This window comes from Oculina patagonica, chromosome 11 (assembly GCF_052425735.1).
Source record: "Oculina patagonica isolate OP01 chromosome 11, crgOcupat, whole genome shotgun sequence".
NCBI lineage: Eukaryota > Metazoa > Cnidaria > Anthozoa > Scleractinia > Oculinidae > Oculina > Oculina patagonica.
This window is the reverse complement of record NC_135768.1, coordinates 16,676,343-16,694,647: the sequence shown is the minus strand read 5'-3', so window position 1 is coordinate 16,694,647 and position 18,305 is coordinate 16,676,343. Positions and strand designations below refer to the sequence as shown.

General features: G+C 37.7%; 4 protein-coding genes across 4 annotated transcripts in view; 3 read left to right on the top strand and 1 right to left on the bottom strand.

The window, feature by feature from the left end:
* Positions 1 to 7,472, top strand: part of LOC144630341 (alpha-1,6-mannosylglycoprotein 6-beta-N-acetylglucosaminyltransferase A-like) — a 241,034-nt gene extending 233,562 nt beyond the window's left edge. The window contains exon 17 of the mRNA XM_078488698.1: positions 7,463 to 7,472. The gene's annotated coding sequence lies outside the window, so the exon portion shown is untranslated. The remainder of the gene's footprint in view (positions 1 to 7,462) is intronic.
* Positions 1,243 to 2,391, bottom strand: LOC144629682 (melanocyte-stimulating hormone receptor-like). Its single transcript, XM_078487909.1, has one exon. The coding sequence runs from the start codon at positions 2,389 to 2,391 to the stop codon at positions 1,243 to 1,245; it is 1,149 nt and encodes a 382-aa protein (XP_078344035.1).
* A 651-nt stretch (positions 7,473 to 8,123) lies between the features above and the next one.
* On the top strand, positions 8,124 to 9,021 carry LOC144629681 (melanocyte-stimulating hormone receptor-like). The gene has a single exon (XM_078487908.1). The coding sequence runs from the start codon at positions 8,124 to 8,126 to the stop codon at positions 8,964 to 8,966; it is 843 nt and encodes a 280-aa protein (XP_078344034.1). The 3' UTR covers positions 8,967 to 9,021.
* Positions 9,022 to 11,873: 2,852 nt separating this feature from the next.
* LOC144629680 (melanocyte-stimulating hormone receptor-like) lies at positions 11,874 to 12,739 on the top strand. The gene has a single exon (XM_078487907.1). The coding sequence runs from the start codon at positions 11,891 to 11,893 to the stop codon at positions 12,737 to 12,739; it is 849 nt and encodes a 282-aa protein (XP_078344033.1). The 5' UTR covers positions 11,874 to 11,890.
* The last annotated feature ends 5,566 nt before the right edge of the window (positions 12,740 to 18,305 follow it).

Below are 18,305 nucleotides of genomic sequence, written 5' to 3'. Positions count from 1 at the left end.
TATCATCAATAACAGGACAGACGCATAAAAAACTGATGTCAATTTGTTTTTTACAATAAAAAAAAGCCAAAACTGCATGATTTTAAAACGAAGGAAAGAAATCTACGGGAAGATGCGATTGCCGTACGGCCGCAGAATCTAAATTTTGTCGCTGCAACTTGGAAAATCACACTCACAGGCTCGTAAATTAAAAGTTTGGTAAGAATACCGCCAGAAATACACGAGAAAATTCGAATTGTTCAACTAACCTTTAATCCACTGAAAAGTGTTCACAAAATAATCCGCTAAAACGTGGTTCAGCTTTCTAATTTCATTGACAGCACACATTCCCGCTCACCGCCGATTTTCGGTCTGAATCCTCAATAAACATCCAGATCTCTTCGCTCTCAAGTCGCACTGGTTTCTTAAGTTTTAACCGATAAATTTTAGATGATTTCCTCATTGAAGACTTCTAGTTTTGTGGTATAATTCTCGCCTCATCAAGAATACAGCGCTAAATCAGCGCTGAAAAGTTTGACAAAACCTTCGCTGATTGCGTCAGCTACGAGTTTCATGCGTCTGTACTCTTATTGACAATGAAAATTAGCCAATCAGCGTGCGAGAATTCGCTCAGTTATTGTAAAAATTGTGTTTTCCTACGGCCCTATTTTCGGTAAGCAACATGTATCCTTATATAATTTACCAAAGAGATGCATGCTGCTCTAGTCTTGTTTTGCACACATAATTGGCACATTAATTATTTCTAAGATAGCACGCTTTAGTTATACATCCTTATATTCGTCTACGTTTTCGTCGTCTGTACACTATGTTGCATATGAACAGTATACGTAAGTGTACCAGTTTTGGGTCATTTTTCCAGAGACGAATCTTGAAGCTTTGTATACTGAAGGTAGGACACGTACTAAAGTGTTCCCTCTCTCACGATCTTCATTCATTTAGAACTCTGATTGTCAGATTATAACATTTTATTGCCTTTTTTACATGTTACATGCTCGACCCAGCTGGGAAACAAGCCTTTAAATTAAATGTGAGGTATAACTTCGAATGCCGATTGCTGATATTTATCGTCAATTATTCACACAAGAAAGATGCGGTTTTCATCAACTTTTTACAAATTTATAAACTCACGATTTTTTGGTTCGCCCTTGTTGTCCTTCAGTAGTTATAACGTCATATCATTAATTTTTGCTCCTCTATCTCCCCTCCCTGTTTTTTTTTTTCAGTGTCACTGTTAGCACTCACCTAGATGATTGTTTCAATGTCAGAAACAGCATTCACTGAGTTGACATTGTGCTCCTCTCTCTCTGCTCCCTGGTATGTTTCAACGTCAATGATAGCATTCACTTGGTTGACATTTTGCTCCCCTGTCTCTCCTCCCTGATTGGTAAAGTTGGGCGCAGCATTCAGTGATCCAAAAATATTCTTTTCAAGTTCTTCAGCTTGAGCGTGGTTTTTCTTCAAAAGTAACTCGATAAATGCAACACGGAACTGCCTTAATCTGACAGTATAAATGAGTGGGTTAATAAGAGAGTTAATAACTACTGAAGACGCAGCAGAGAAATAAAATGCATATATTGTGTCTATGGAGACTTTGTCTTTAAGAACGTTCCTGATTATTCTCACACTAATTATGGGCAGATAACTTAGAAACACTATTACAACAATAGTCGTGGTCAGTTTTAGGGCTCGCTTTTCCTTTAAAAACCTTTCTCTGGCTTCCACTGATACTTGTTGAGCTGCTATTTGTCTTTCATGTCGGCGAGCCTCACTATAAACCACTGCACTGTTGATTGCAATTAACAACATAAATATAACTGCGAGTGAATTTTGGATAGAAAAAAATAGGTTATGGTCGACGGAAAGAAAAATAAGTAGGATGGCAGTTAAGATCCACGCAATGGCAGACGCAATCAGTACTCGAGCTTTGGTGACAATTTGATCATAACTGTAGCTTTGTTTGATAGCCATGTACCGATCTGCATTCATAAGCACCAAGTGGGCAAGTGACGAAAAACTAAAAAAGTTAATCAAATATTTCAAGACATTTCGCAATCGACAAACATGGCTTGTATCTTCCCCTTGTAGTACTGTAATTACAAGAGCCATTTGAACTGGTTGGACAATGATTCCGACCATCACATCAGTGGCCGCCAAGCATGCCAGCGCTATGTTGGACATGCTTTGCAGTCGCGCCTTGATCTTCACGGCGACCATCGTCAGCACGTTTATTAGTACAATGGTAAAAGGACAGGACACAACAAGGATGACGATGTTCAAGACCATCACACTGTAGGCGTGTGTGGAAAACTGCTGTGGAATCCCAACCATGAAATCGTCATTGTGACATCTGAAGGGAATCGTGCCAGTCTGGATTGGTAGGCTTGAGTTCATCTCGGTTTCTGCGCTTCGAATCTCCGATCGTTTATATGAAAACTGTTAACGATGCAAGAGACTCTTTCCATCTGTTTTTTTTTTTTGAGGCTCCGATGTTTTTTCATTAGTACCGTGCGACCTAAGTTTGGCTGTCACGTGTATTCAAGTGGCTATAGTGCGTTGTCAGTGTTTGTGGTGGATTAATTTTTGTTTCCTTTTACGCAGTCAACTTTTTGTTCAAAACCGAGGAAAATCACTTTTAATTTGAACCTTTATGTTCTTCCTAAACATGATTGGAAGCCTGAATCGAATGATAACTTTACCAACTGGTCAACTCACAGGAGAGTGAAGGTGTATTGAGTAAAAAAAAAAATGTCTTGCCACAAGCAACTGTTTCTTTGCAGTGATTTTCCCTTGTTAAAAATTCTGTTAATTAGCTAAAAATGATTGCTCAAACGTTTTAAGTTGGATATCTTGTCGTGTTGGGCAAAATGAGTAAAAATGCGTAAGATTAACGATTCGGAATGTTAACGAATGTACCGTTAAACTTATTTTCATGTTCCATTATCCCTGGCCTTATAATTACTAGCTGTGAGAATTTTTCAAAAGTATTGATTGTTTAACGTTATGTTTCGTTGGTTCAGTGAATCCGGCAGTGCTAAAAAGGACTAATTGGCCTGTAATTAGTGATTCGTCGCTGATTTGTACCTTTCCCCGTTTATTTTAATTATTTTCATTGTTGAAAATGGACAGAAGCAACAAATATCTATCAAAGAAAGCTAAAATATGAGACTCTTAGCAACTGCTCAACGGTTATTAATAATCTTCATTTGGTACGTTGCTACTCGCAAATAATCTATACATTAAACGTTTTGTAAAGCAAATTCTTGTTGACACGAACAAAATTGTGTGTAAACACATTGCCTGTCCATATAACTAAAGGTGAAACTCCGGTTATTTAACAATTATTCTATGAGCCCGCGTTGGATACGAGTTGGCAATAACGACTCGTATCCATCAAGGGCGAATAGAATAATTGTTTTATTAAATTCGTCTTTAAGTTTAAATCAACTCGACATTTCAGTTTGATAGTATGAGGAGGCGGGAAAATTTGTGGCGTGGTGTTCACTTCTTGAGTTGAATGAAACACACGAGAAAAGCGAGCGAGAGAGTTTTCTTCCCAAGATTTTCATCCAATAACTTCCTCTAAAGTCGTCTATATATCCTGGAAATTGTGACAACAGTTAAGATGATCCGAAGCAAAAGCTTTTCTGGAAACTACACGTCTTGTGCAAGTAGAACGAAGCAAGTGTTTACATTGTACTTGTAATTTACGGCTCCACGGCTGTCATCAAGACTGTTATATTATTTGAAGCGAAATTGACCTCAAAGTGGAACAGGTTTATCGAAGTATAAAAGGACAAGACCAAGATTAAAAGGTAACAAACTTTACAGAGGTGCTGAGCCTAATTTTATGACGTACAATGAATGAAACTATGTCAGTTTGCCGTTCTTTCGTAAATTATTTGCTGCTTTTCTACTTTATTCACTCGCTTTTGTTGTGCGTTTACAAGTATTATTAATTAAACTTTTTGCATCAATCCTTTTGTTTTGCGTAGTTAAATTTAATATGGCATTTCTGGGGTTTTTGTAGGCACCGTTGATTATTTCTTGTGTTCATAAAGCTCGCCAAATTTGCTGTTTTCAACCACTTTTCTGATGGAACTGTCTCTTCCCGCAGAAAAATTTTACGCTGAGGGGCACTTGCCGCACTCATTTCCCATATAAGGTCAAACATAGGTATACGAGCTGATAACCGGGATTCAGTGAACCAATTAGAAAGCTAGAAATGCAATATCCGAGGTTGAGAATTTAATAATCACTAATAACCGGAATTTGTGAGTCAACCAGTAGGAAAGAAATGCAATAATCGGGTTAAGAATTCGTAAATAAAAAAATAATAGTAATTAGCTGATTTATTTAGATGGACAGCTCACGCGACGTTGGTTACATCGTGAACCTTTTTTCTTCCTTAGTTAACGCAATCTGTGTGTGTTTTGCGTTTTTTCTAAATGTTTACTTCGAGGTTTCCTGCAATCTAAAAATCCTAGGTTCTTAGTGTAAAGTCCCACAAACCACCAGAATGTTGTGAAAATCTCTTGAATGTTTGCACTGAAAAAGAAAAAACAATGGTAGGATGAGTGTAATGAAAGGGAAAACATGAAGATTTTGTGAACTGGAAACTCTGAAGTTAACATTTTTTCCTCATTCAAGAAAAAAAATTATCTCTGCTTACAACCCTATTATAATTTAAAGCGGAACGTTTGTCAGGTGACAAGCGACAGCTTATCATTCTGTTTACTATAGACTGCTCGGTCGTATATTTTTAAAATAACATCGTGTAGCGAGCACATTTATATTTACTCAAAATATAAAACCAGCTCATAATTCTATTTAACAATTAAAATCTTCAAGTAAGGTTCACAGGACCTTGACCTGGTTCAGTTAGAAAAAATAACTGCAGTATACGATTTTGTTTTGAATTGCGATGTGTTTTCAATTAAATTTACCCTCCATGCTATCATGACAATACATTTTGTTAGTTAGATTTATTTAGAATAACTTCTTTTGTTTGGTTTTTTCTTTGTTGAATTAAGAATTGGTTCATGCTTAGCGTGCGTATATCGAGTTATGGATGCACGCGGGAAGTTTGGAGAGCACGAAGGAAGCGTAAGAGTTGCTCGAGGCGAAAGCCGAGAGCAACTCTAGCTTCTTGAGTGCTCTCCAAACTTCCTAAGTGCTCCATAACTCAATATACGCACAGCTAAAAGCATGAACCAATTCTTTTATAACATAACGACTACAAACTTGGTTAAAAATAGCAAATTTGTCGAGTTTTGAAACACAAGAAATACAGCAATCGGCCTTCCCTAAAACCACAAAAATGTTATAGTTAACTCAACTACGCAAAACAAAAGGATTGATGCGAAATGTTTAATTGAAGATACTTGTAAATGTACAGAAAGAGCGACTGAATGAAGATGAAAAGCAGCAAATAATTTAGAACGGGATGACCGGAAAACTGACAACTAAATTTTGTTCAGTCAGAGACTCAGAGTGTACGACATAAAATTAGGCGCGACACTTTCGTAAATATTAAAGTTTGTACCTTTGAATCTTGGTCTTGTCCTTCTACGTCAAGTCAAAACTTGTTAGAAACACTTTGAGCTTAATTTCGCTTCAGTTTCAGCATAATATAGTAGTCTTCATGACAGCCGTGGAGCCGTAAACAAGTACAATGTAAACGCTTGCTTTGTTCGACTTGTACAAGGCGTATAACCTCCAGAAAATATACTGCTTCGAATTTTCGGAAATTTACTGTTTTCACAATTTTCCAGGGCGTATAGACGACTTTGGAGGAGATTGTTTGAGGAAATCTTCGACAGAAAACTCTCTTGTTCGCTCTACTCGCGGGTTCATTCAACTCAAGAAGTGAACACCGCGGCACAGATTTTCCCGCCTCTTTGACTATCACTTCGTTTAAGTCGAAAGGAAATGTCCAAGAATTTTAAAATATGACAATTTTCCATTCGTCCTTACTGGATACGAGAGGTTAAAGCCAACTCGGAGTAGACAAAGGGAACTCGCAGCTATAAAACTCGACTTAGCTAAAATGCAAATGCACACGTCATCTTATATACGCACGGCCGTGCATAGATAAAGATTTATACCATAATCGCTCAACAGGAATTAGATAGGGCTTGCGCGCGCGCTATGTTATAACTAGTAATAGTTCTCACTATAAAGCTGCCCCCGCCTTTTTATAATTTGTTTTTTGTCGCCTTTACTTATTAATGCAGATGGACTGCACAATTAGGCTTCTTTTTTACTGTGTCATGCGGAATTTCTTGTTGTGTGACACCGTTGCGTCCTAAAAATATTCACAAGTTCAAGTCGAATTATATTACCTAGCGTGCGTAAATAACACCTAGCGGAAATAACACATAACACATTATTCGTGATGACAACACACAAGCTTATTCCCGGGCTTATAACATTCAAAATAAACTTACAATAATTTCCAGGCCAAAAAGCCTAAAAAATTCCACGAGTAACAAAATATGGCACATTCAAAGATTCGAGAAAACAACCCACTCTTTGGATCAAATAATCTGACAGTTTGTTAGCGCATAGGTTAGCGAAACGAATTACGTTGTACCTTGTAATACATGACAAAGTTCACGCTTTTGTTTATTACTCGTTGTAACTTGTAAAATGTATACGTTACAACAAACCTCCGAAAGCAAACCTTACAAATGTAACGCTTGGAACATAGGTAGCCGGCACGTAGCCAAGAACACGAAACCAATTGCTCGAAATCTTTCGACGTATTACTAACATTTGCTTCAAATATCACTTAACACAACCAAAGCAAAGAAACCGCTCGAACAAATCTGTGAACACGCGTAGGCCAAAATCGGAAAACAAAACGCTGCTAGCAGATGGTGAAGCTCGAAACGCGAAGGTGACCAAACGCGACCTCGTGGTTGCAAGTACCCGACACCACCGTGCGCGCTTGCAAAAATATTACCCGTCACGACCGTGCGCGCCTAGTTTCGTCAAATCGAGAATGCTTCGCCCACTACAGACACATTTCTTACTTTTTCAACAAATATTCATTGTCCTTGTATGTATACACTCGGGGACTCCTAGTGTGCCTCCTCGGGTTTTGGCCTCTGGGCCAAAACCCTGCGGGGGCAATTATTGTTTAGGAGTTAGTTGTAATGTGTAAAAGTATAGAATGTAGAATTGAATTGAACTGGAATTAAATGAAATTGCAATGTCTTAAAAATATCTGTTCTGTAAATTTTAAAATTTAGGGTGATTGGGAAGGGTGTATGTAGTTAAGAAGAGAAGAAGATTTTGGTGGGCGAGCGTATAACCAAATTGCTTCTGTCGTGGATAAAATGGGTTGATGCCGGAAGTAACTATATAAAAAACATGTTAAGGTCTGAGAAACATCTAATAAAAAGGGTTTCCAACATCCGGCTCGATTGAAACATTTAGAGACGGTATAACATGTTTTTAGCTTGAGTGGAGTGATTTAAAGGTCGAACAGATCTCGCTGAACGTGCTAAAGAATAATGACAGTACAGCCTACGCTGCATTTTTATTAGCTTTTACTATTAATTGAAAAACACTTTCTAATAATTTAATTTACTTTTTAATAATTCAATTTGCACATCCATTGTAGCTATCTATCTTAATAAAGTAGAATAAAGAATTTCATGAGATTATAAATCATTTTTCGGAGGTACAAAATACTTTCAGATTGAAGAAAACCTCATAATAATGCTTTCTAAGGAAGCAAAACAACAAACAAGTAATAATAAACCAAAAGTAAACAAGAATGGCTAGGACTGAAGAGCTAGCTATATAGCTGTTTTAATAACCTTTTCTGTAGCGATATTGATCGATTCCTTGAATTCAAACATCTGCCACCTTGCACCATACTGTTATGTCTACATCATATATTCAATGCCTCAAACCAACAATAACGTTTTGCACAGTGTGTTTATTTTATTCGAATATAAATTTAATTTTTTCGTGCTTTCATTTTTAGTGAGTGAGTCGTATTTGTCGAGCAAATGAACCGAGCACTCAGCAATATCGAGTTATAAGATTAATCGTTGCGTTAGAGAGGGTGCGCAGAGACGGCACACGAATCAGGGGCTGATTTTCCCGACATTATGGGCAGTAATTCTCCTCCTGATACTGTTGTTATCATAAACTGTATACTAAATGCTTTATTGATGCTGATATCTATATTTGAAAACACTCTGGTGATAGCTTCCATAATGAGAACACCGTCGCTTCACTCGCCGTCTATAATTTGGCTCTGCAGTCTGGCTGTATCGGATCTTTTTGTTGGGCTTATCCTACAACCGGCTAACATTGCTCATCAGCTCACCGAAAATGAATTGCTTTTCCAAGTATTGTTCATAATGGCCGCGTTACGATGTGGTGTTTCACTTCTTATGATGACAGCCATAACTGTGGATCGGTTCTTGGCTCTTCATTATCACATGCGATATCCGAATTTGATGACTACACATCGCGCTCTGTATACATCAGCAACTATTTGGTTAATTAGCTTTCTGTTATCATTGCTGTTCCTTTGGGAAAAGAGTGCTTATTTTTTTGCTGCAGCTTTTGGCATTATCATTTGCCTTTTAACTTGTACTTTTTGTTACGTGCGAATCTATCGGATTGTTAGAGTGCATCAGTTACAAATTCATGTTCAACATCAGGCTGTGGAAACTAATGCTGCAAATATTAAACAGAACATGTTGCGACTGACTGAAAGTGCTAAAATCACTTGTATATATTATATCGTTATGATATTGTGTTATACCCCGTTATTTGCTTCCATGTCAATTTTAGCCATTTCCCGCTATCGCTGGACAATTGCGTGGACCTTAGCACACACTGTCGCATTTATGAACTCGGTCATCAATCCAATTTTGTATTGTTGGCGTCTTCATGATCTTCAAACGGCAGTTTTAAAGACAGCAAGGCAGGTGTTTTGTTAGCAAGGAAGAGAAAGTTCGTTTGTTTAGGAATAAGGGTTTTTGCTTAATACGTCAATCCTCCTTGCATGAACTAAAGCAAGAAGTAAGAACTTACGCAAATTTAATTTGCGTAAGTTCTTTAAAATTTTTCTCTATCCATGTACTATTAAAATGCTACATCGATGCTTATCTCCAACATTGCCAGATCATTTTAGGCTAGCCGCCCCTTTGAGAACTTTTCTGGCGTTTAGTTCACTTTCCACCTGATTTGCTTTGCAATTTATTTAGTTATGTCAGAACCGCTTGTTGTATGTTAGGTATGTAAACTAGTTAACCTACGCAGTTAAAGTACTGAAAACAGTTCGCTGAACCAGGCAATGGTTTTCTATTTGTGGCGTTTACGTGCGATATCCGCGAATTTGATGACTATATTGTAGTTTAGAAATGAATTTCAGGTTAAAAAGATTTACAATACAATACAATACAATAGTCGTTTAATGTGTCATACACTTAGCAAATTTAATTAGTTAATTTAGTTTAATTTGTATCTTTCTTCTTCCACATTTAGTGCCATAATGCTTAAACAAAGAAAAAAACGAACCAAACTAGTTTGAAATAGTTTAGACATGAAATTTATTTTAAACTGCAACAACTACATATCGGGTAATGTACACATCAGCGACTCTTTGGCTTATTTACGAGCTTAAATCCAGTATTTGTAACTTTTTTGGAACATGAATGCTTATACCTTTTCCAATAAGCTACTATTATTAATATTTCAGCTATCCATCCTTCCATCCATCCATCCATCCATCCACTTTCACTTCTTCAAACATGAGGGGGCAAACCAATCAGAAATTAACAATTTAGGCGATATGGGCAAAAGGGAGCATTGTCCTGAAACTATTGTTTTCACAAACTGTGTCCTAAATGCTCCATTGATGCTCATATCCATTATTGGCAACACTCTGGCCATATTGAGAACTCCTTCGCTTCGTTCACCGTCCATAATTTTGTTCTGCAAATTGACTGTTTCGGGCCTTCTCGTTGGACTTGTCGTACAACCCGATTACATAGCTAACTCGTGAATTAACGCAAAACAGTTTGCTAAACCGGGCAATGTCCAGTGCATCCTTTGCTTCATGTGGTGTTTCGTTCTAAACGATGACAGCCAAAACTGTGGATCAGTTCTTGGCTCTTCATTATCACATTGGGTATCCGAATTTAATGACTACAAAGCGTTCCATTTCAGTATACATCAGCAACTCTTTGGTTCGTTAGCTATCAATCATTCTTAACATTTTGGAGCATGAATATCTATTATTTTACCAAAGCTCTTGGTATTGTTATTCTCCTACCAATTTCAGCTGTTTGTAACATTAGAAACTTTCGGATTGTTCGTCAACATCAGCTTCAAATTGACGCTCAACAATGACGTTTAAAGGCAGAAAATAATCAGAATCTGCAACAGCAAAGCAAATGTTATGTAAACAAACGGAGGAAAGCTAGTGTATTTACGGTTTTAGCAGAAACTAAAAAACGTATTTTAAACGTTTTCCAAAATCTTTTGATCTGGAAGCTTTTCAACTACCACAATTTATCGTTAGCTGATTTATTTCGATGGAAAGCTCGCGTGACGTTGGTTACACCGTGAAAATTTTTCCCCTTAGTTCTGTATAAGTGAACGCAATCTATGTGTGTGTGTGTTTTTTAGCGTTTTTTTCTACAAGTTTACTTCGAGATTTCATGCAATCTAAAAACAAATTTTCTAGGTTCGCAGTGTTAAAGACCTACAAACCACAAGAATGTTGTGACCATTTGTTTTGAATGTTTGCACTGAAGAAGGAAAAACAATCTTAGGATAAGTGTACTTATGGGGAAAAAATGGAGATTTTGTGAACTGGAAACTCTGAAGTCAACTTTTTTCCTCATTTAAGAAGAATGTTATCTCTGCTTACAACCCCCATTAAAATGAAAAAGGAAAAGTTTGTCACATGACAAACGACAGCTCTAATCGTCCTGCTTACTATTAGCTAGAGTGTTCGGTCTTGTATTTAATCACATCGTGTAGCAATAACTGAAATTTATATTTCCTTGGTATAAGCCCAGCTGATTATTATATTTAACAATTAAAATATTCAAATAAGGCTCACACAACCTTGACCTGGTTCTACAATGAAATAACTTCAGTATACGATTTTGTTTTGAATTGTGACTTGTTTTAAATTAAATTTTCCGTCTTCCATGCTCAAACGTCAATAAATTTCGAATAACTTCCTCTTTAGAATAACTTCTTTTTTTGGTTTGTTCTAGTTTAATATAAATAGTTTACTTGTAATGAGTAAAAGTATGATTTAATTAAATCAGAAACGGAATTGCAAGGCGGTCTAACATGTTTTTAACTTTTATTGGTCACGAGTGATTTTAATGTCAAACAGATCTCGCTAAATGTGTTTAAGAACATCGACAGCACAGCCTATGCTTATTTGGTAGCTTTTATTATTAATAGAAAGACACGCTCTAATATTTTGTTTTGCACATGCAGTGTGGCTACCTTCTGTTCCGTTAATAAAGTAGAATAAACATATAAGGAAAGTTATCAGTCATTTTTGGGAGGTACACAATTACTTTTAAATTGAAAAAGACCGATTCGCAATAGTTTTCTATGGTAGAAAAATACCAAAAAACAAATAATAAACCTAATAAAATAAACAAGAATGGTCAAGACTGTTTAAATAACCTTATAAGGCGAAAGATCGATTTCTTGAATTCAAACATCTGTTATCGTGCACCATACTGTTTTGTCAACATTCATATATTCAATGGCACAAATTAAACAAACAATAATTCTTTGCAAAGTGAGTTTATTTCATTCGAAAATAAACTTAAATTAATCTTTCCGAAGACAGCGAACGAGTCACTGAGAGGCGGATTTTTCCGGCAATATGGGCAACATTTCTCATCCTGAAACTATTGTCATCATAAACTGTGTCCTGAATGCTACACTGATGATCATATCTATTATTGGCAACACTCTGGTTCTAGCCGCCATTTTAAGAACTCCTTCGCTTCGTTCACCGTCCATGTTTTTGCTCTCCAGCTTGGCTGTTTCGGATCTTCTTGTTGGACTTGTCGTACAACCGGTTTTCATAGCCTATCAACTAACAAAAACCGGTTCCGTGTACAAAACGTTGACCACGACGACTGTATGTGGTGCTTCGCTTTCTACAATAACAGCCATAAGTGCGGATCGGTTCTTGGCTCTTCATTATCACATGCGATATCCGGATTTGATAACCACCAAGCGCGCTATATATACTTTAGCAGTGCTTTGGTTCTTAAGCTTTCTGCTGTCATTATTTTCCTTTTGGAAAATGGATGCTTATTATCTTGCTATGGGTTGTGGAATGAGTATCTGCCTTTTAATTTCCACTGTTTGTTATATCCAAATCTATCGAATTGTTAGGCATCATCAGTTACAAATTCACGCTCAACAACAAGCTGTGGAAAATTTGTCTACTGAAAACAATCAACACATTCAGCGATCGACTAAATGTGCCAAAAGCACTTTCATATATTACACGGTGATGATTATGTGTTATACCCCATTTGTTGTTACAATTTTATTTATCCCCCCTCGTCAGTGGACAAGCGCTTGGTACTTTACTGATACTATAGCGTTTATGAACTCGTCCATCAATCCATTTTTGTATTGCTGGCGTCTTCGCGAGCTTCGAACAGCAGTTGTAAAGACAGCAAGGCAGATGTTGTGGAAACAGATAGAGGACAACTAGCTGCTCACGCATAATTTCAAAGTCGACCCTCCCAAGCGGAAGCGAAATTGAAAATGGCACTGAGCAAAGTTTTTTTTTTTTTTTAAATCATCTTTCAACATTGACATCCGCTAGCTTGGTCGTGTCAGAAAATGAGATATTTTAATTTAACCAAGCACGTAACGGATAATGTATCCATTAATCAAGTGATCGTTTACTTAAAGTGCTACTATGACCAAAATTTTTGTTTTTCTTTTCGACTTTTTCTAAAGTCAATTTGTTCAATAAGTCTATATTTAACTAGCGCGCTAGAATTTAGAACGTTGCGAGCGATATAAGCCTTGAAATAGCTTGCCGAATATCGTGGAAAACCCGTCCGCCATTACTCGGACGTCTAAAGTGAGCCAGCGACTGTACTGAAAAGCGGATTTACGCATGAGTTGGATCGTGACGTCATATGCGCATCGTCGCTTCGAGCTTCGAGTGTTCCAAGAGAGAATATACTGAGAATTAACAGGGTTATAAAAGATATTTTCTTCGTCTAGTTTGCCCGGTGGCGAAACCGAAGAGAGCCGCAACGAAGAGACATTGCAATTTTGCGGTATCGTTTCTTATAATGAGAATTTAAAGCCGTTTGCCTTCGGTCTAAAGGGCAATGTTCGTATGCAAATACTTCAATATTTATTTCATTCGATGAGGTTTTGGCGCTGTATGCCTACAACGAAGCTGCCGTCTTCTTGTCCGATCGAAGAAGCCTCGAAGAACGAAGAGGAACGGCGATTCAGGGACTACATACGTTTGAATACATGGTATGATGAGAAAAACGTAATTGAATAGTTAGGATAAAATGTCTGCAATGTTTGAATTAATAGAGCTGCATATACATGTAGGTTGCTATTGCCGTTCGAAGGATTGAAATGATCTTAACTGTTGTTTCATTCTTGTAATCTATCATACACGTCATGGGCATAATGAGCTAATTAGAAATCTATCTCAGCTGTTTATTCCGAAAAAAGCTTTATAAACATGAAATAATGTAAAATTTAAACAGAAAAATTAAAGTCAACAAGGTGGTGCAGGTGATCAATGGATTTAGCTCCTTGACTTTTATACAGTTTTACCTTCCTTGACTACAATACAGGTAATAAAACTTTTTAAAACTAAGTGTTTATTATGGGTGACAACACTTCAGACATCCAGCTTCAGCCAGCATTCAGTATTCCTGTTTCTTAAAATAAGAAAACCATTTGAACACTGTAAAGAGTCCTTCACTCTATTATTTTGCTGATAATGTTATGAAACTGGCCCACAAGTAGCAGCAAAACTGGGAAGGAGTAGTTCTTCTTATTCATTTCACCCATTTGATTTCCTCTTGGCCCCGTGATTTTTTGATGATAAAAATAACTGAAACAATATATGCACAACATGGGAACAAGTAAAGTAATGTTAAGGGTATAAAGTTTTAAGTTCATAAACGGGACTGGCACCTGGACCTCGAACAAACACTGAGACCTTGATCAAACGCCTCCAGTTTTGACCCAGCATTTAAATGAAGCCCGCGTCGAGTCGGGGTCTGGCGTCTACTCAAGAAAATACGGTATCATATGCAATATGACAGTGGCTCTTTCTAGAGAATAACACTGGCAGTACATTGTGCATCTGCAGTATGTGTACTGTAATTGAGAGTTCAATTTTGGGACTAATTTTGTGTCAACTTAACGTGACTGTAAACAAGCCAGCTCCGTGTACCGGTGCACCCTAAATAAACAGACACCCTATTGGAGACAGTTTTCTCCTTCCATAAGGGGTCAATTCCCAGAAATGTGCTTCAAAATTGCTCCCTTGATGCAAAAAGGCAAAGTCTGCATGCAAGCCTAGTTGCCCATCAGGCCAGAGCATAACTTTGTTTAAGTAGGATTTAGCAACCTGGATGAGATGGAAGTACAATTGCATCACAGGTTTAACCTCCCCACTCCCCCACATACATGTAATGACACTGGTCTGGGCTCACACCTGAACGGCTTGATTCAGAGTCTCGCGCACTGACGATTAGGTCACCGCACCTAAATCAATATTACTACCCCATTACTATGACAACATTTTTATTTATGGTACAGGTTTGACTGTATTTGTTGTTGGCTTCGCAGTTCCGTATACTCTTTAAATAAATACATATATAATGGTTGCAAGGGTCCTGCGTGACCTCAAAATTACCCCCTTGTTACAAAAAGGCAAGGTCTGCATGCAAGTCTAGTTGCCCATCAAGCAAGCTTATCCTGGCTAAGTAGGATTAAGCGACCAGGAGTATTTCTACTTCCCCCCTGGATGAGATGCAAGTATAAGTTCATCAAAGGTTTACCCTCCCCCGGCCGGTTCCCATTCTACACTTGGAGAGGAGGCACCATGAGAGTAGTCTTGCCCAAGAACACAGCACAATGACACCAGTAAGAGTTCACACCTGAACCGCTTGATCTGGAGTCCAACAACTTACACTTAGGCCACTGCACCTCAATCAATACAACATTTTTATTTATGGTACAGATTTTACTGTACTTGTGTTAGAAATTATGATGGATCAGCAGCTCAGGAGTTCTCTGGCACATTCACATGATTTATTGTTGGCTACTACATTCTCCACTTATGAACAAAAAGAGCATGCCAAAAAATAAATATATTTTATTGCAAACTTAAAATAAAGAGTAGCTAGGATTTCAACAGTGCTCTGTTGCAAATTGCACACAGCATAAGTGATTGGCACAGGCCATATAGCTCATGGCCCCTGTTGTACTTAAATATAATAAAGATTTACTGAGTAAAATCCGGATAGCATGTATGTCTCTGAGACAGGCTAACAGTGTTCTATCCTGAGTTTACTTCTCAGAAAATGTTTATGAATACTGTTCTAAGTGCACAATGAAGTACAGTCCTACTGTAGTGTTTTACATTGCATGGCAGAGATAAACAAGTGACCAACACTGAAGACGTGCTGGTGAGTTTATTAAGACTGCAGAGTATACAGAGGACTACATATAATCAGTAAAAAGATATTTCTAAGCTTTGCATCTTTCTGTGGGCCTGATTACATGAGCCGGGCTGGCCCGGCTAGCCGGGCTGTCTCGGTTTGCCGAGATCTCGGCACGTCTGTTAAACGCAACAAACATCAACTTTGCGATTACATGACAACCGGGCCAGCCCGGCTAGCCGAGATCTCGGTATCGCGATGCCGAGATCTCGGCTAGCCGGGCTGAAAATTTTCCATGTAATCGCGTTCACCGGGCCAGCCCGGCAAAGCGGGCCAGCATTAAATTTCTCTTCCGAGCACAATATCCGACGAAAAAATCAATGCTACTCCTTCTAAATAGGATGTAGAGGTAACGTAACCCATCCAGCTGCATAAGTGCAAAAAATTTACCACCAAATTGCCGGTAAAAGGTGATTAAGATCATTCGTGCTCTGATTATTCATGCTTGAAACCGGGATGAAAGTCATCTCGGCAAACCGGGCCAGCCCGGCTAACCGGGCTCATGTAATACCGGGCTGAAAGTCATCTCGGCAAACCGAGCCAGCCCGGCTAACCGGGCCGGCCCGGCTCATGTAATCAGGCCCTGTATGTACTTCACATAATGTACCGCCTCGTGCGAATTTATTTAAGTTTATTTGTACAATAGAGGATATAATTCAGAAACATACAGGCCGATTTGTCCAAAAATTACCTTTTTGACATGAAGTATTTACAATTAATTTAAAAATGACTATTCTAGAACATGAGCGCTTGAGCAACAGAAGTAAATTACGCCACTCACCCAATGTTTTGCTTCTAAAAAGTAGCGAATACAGTAAACTCACTGTAGATAATTCGAAGCGTTCTATTCTATTCACTTCCCTTGGATAGTTGAAGAAGGTAACCTCACAATGGTTGCAGGGAGAAATATCTATAAAGCATTTCCAAGAGTACAAGTTTCCCTCAAAGTTATCAGGCGATCTATTATTCATCTTGCGTGGTTCAAGCGAGTTAAGATGTCACGAAATTCCGCCTTTTGAGTTGTTTTCTGCCACTATGTTGTGCAAAAGTGACCTGGAGATGCCTTGAAGTATGTTTAAAAAACACTTGGGCAGTAGATAAGGCTTCTACATCACTGCAGATTAAAAAGAAAACCAATGTTTTTCCAGATCGGTCACTCCAGACTTCGAAGCAGCCATTTTGTTGATGCGCATATGACGTCAGCATGCTCTCGCCCCAACTAGTTCCAGATCTCTATTTGGTCCTCGGTCATTTTTAAATCTAGTAATGGCGGCAAGCTGAAGCCGAAGTTTACGTGTGAAATAAATGGTCTTCCAATTCGAATTTGAACTTAAAATTTGGCAAGGTTACTAATTAATGTAAGTACTTTCCAAAACCGAAGAGAAAAGGGAAGGTAAAATTTTGATCATAGTAGCACTTTAACAAGTAAACATTTTCAGTTAAGGGACACTTGATAACAAGCGTTCCATTTTTTTTCATTTCAAAGTTAGGCCAAGTTAAAAATAAACAAATGTTTCTCGTCCGGATTTCTATGAAAAAAAAAAAGCGGGCGGACGCCTTTTTTGTTATTTGTTATTTCCTCCATCGTCAAATTCTCCAGAAACGAACTTGAAAAATAAATCCTGACCTCTTCAGTACGGACCTAGCGTGCCGAGGTTTAAAAATTTTGGCCCTAGGTCGTATTAAAACGCAGACAAAAGCGATGTCTTGCAGAATTTTCTGTGTACTTATTTGAGGAGTAAAGCCTGTTGGTTTTTGTTCTTTCCGAATTTCCCAATAAGAGAAGTGGCCCCCAAAAATGAAGCGGGCGGGGACGAAAAACATTTTTTTACTTGGCCTTACGATACAATACAATACTTTATTTAGCGTTGTCAGAACGCTTAGCTAAAAAGCTAGTTTACAGGTTCGCCACCAAAATAAGAATAAAATTACGGTTTAAGAAGTAAAAGATAAAAAAGTTACGTTTAAGAACTAAAAGATAAAGCTACGACTTAAAAAGTAAAAGACGCAACCCTAGAGCACTCCTGGATTACATGTAAATAGCCACAGCAAGAAGCCCAAAAGTGTGACCTCCTGTAATTAACTCACATTCTTAATTTAGTGCAGTTATTATCCAATTAGAAGTCGTGGTAATGAAAATTGTGAATTGGATTGCCGAGAGCTTTATCAAAACTTTTCGGGGAACTCTTTCATCAGTTCTAATGTTAAGTTTTCACAAATTATTGAAGATAATCCTTGCCATTAACAATTTTATTAAATGTTTATGTTAATGTAAGTTTTATCTTTTTTTTTTAATTAGGAACATATGAATTTTGAAAGAAAATTGATAAATCGTTTTGTTTAATTTAAAATAACAAATTGGTCGCTCGGCAAATTTAGTTACTTGAGGCCAAAAGTTACTTGTTGTTGAGCGTAAGATTTCAAGCTGAGAATTTCGCCGAATGTGTTCGATTTTAATGCAGCACAGCATATGCTGTATTTAGTGCTTTCATTTTAAAAATTTGTGTATCTTAGCCGCTGGCTAACATATAACTATCTTAAACAAATTAATTCCTTATGGCTAAC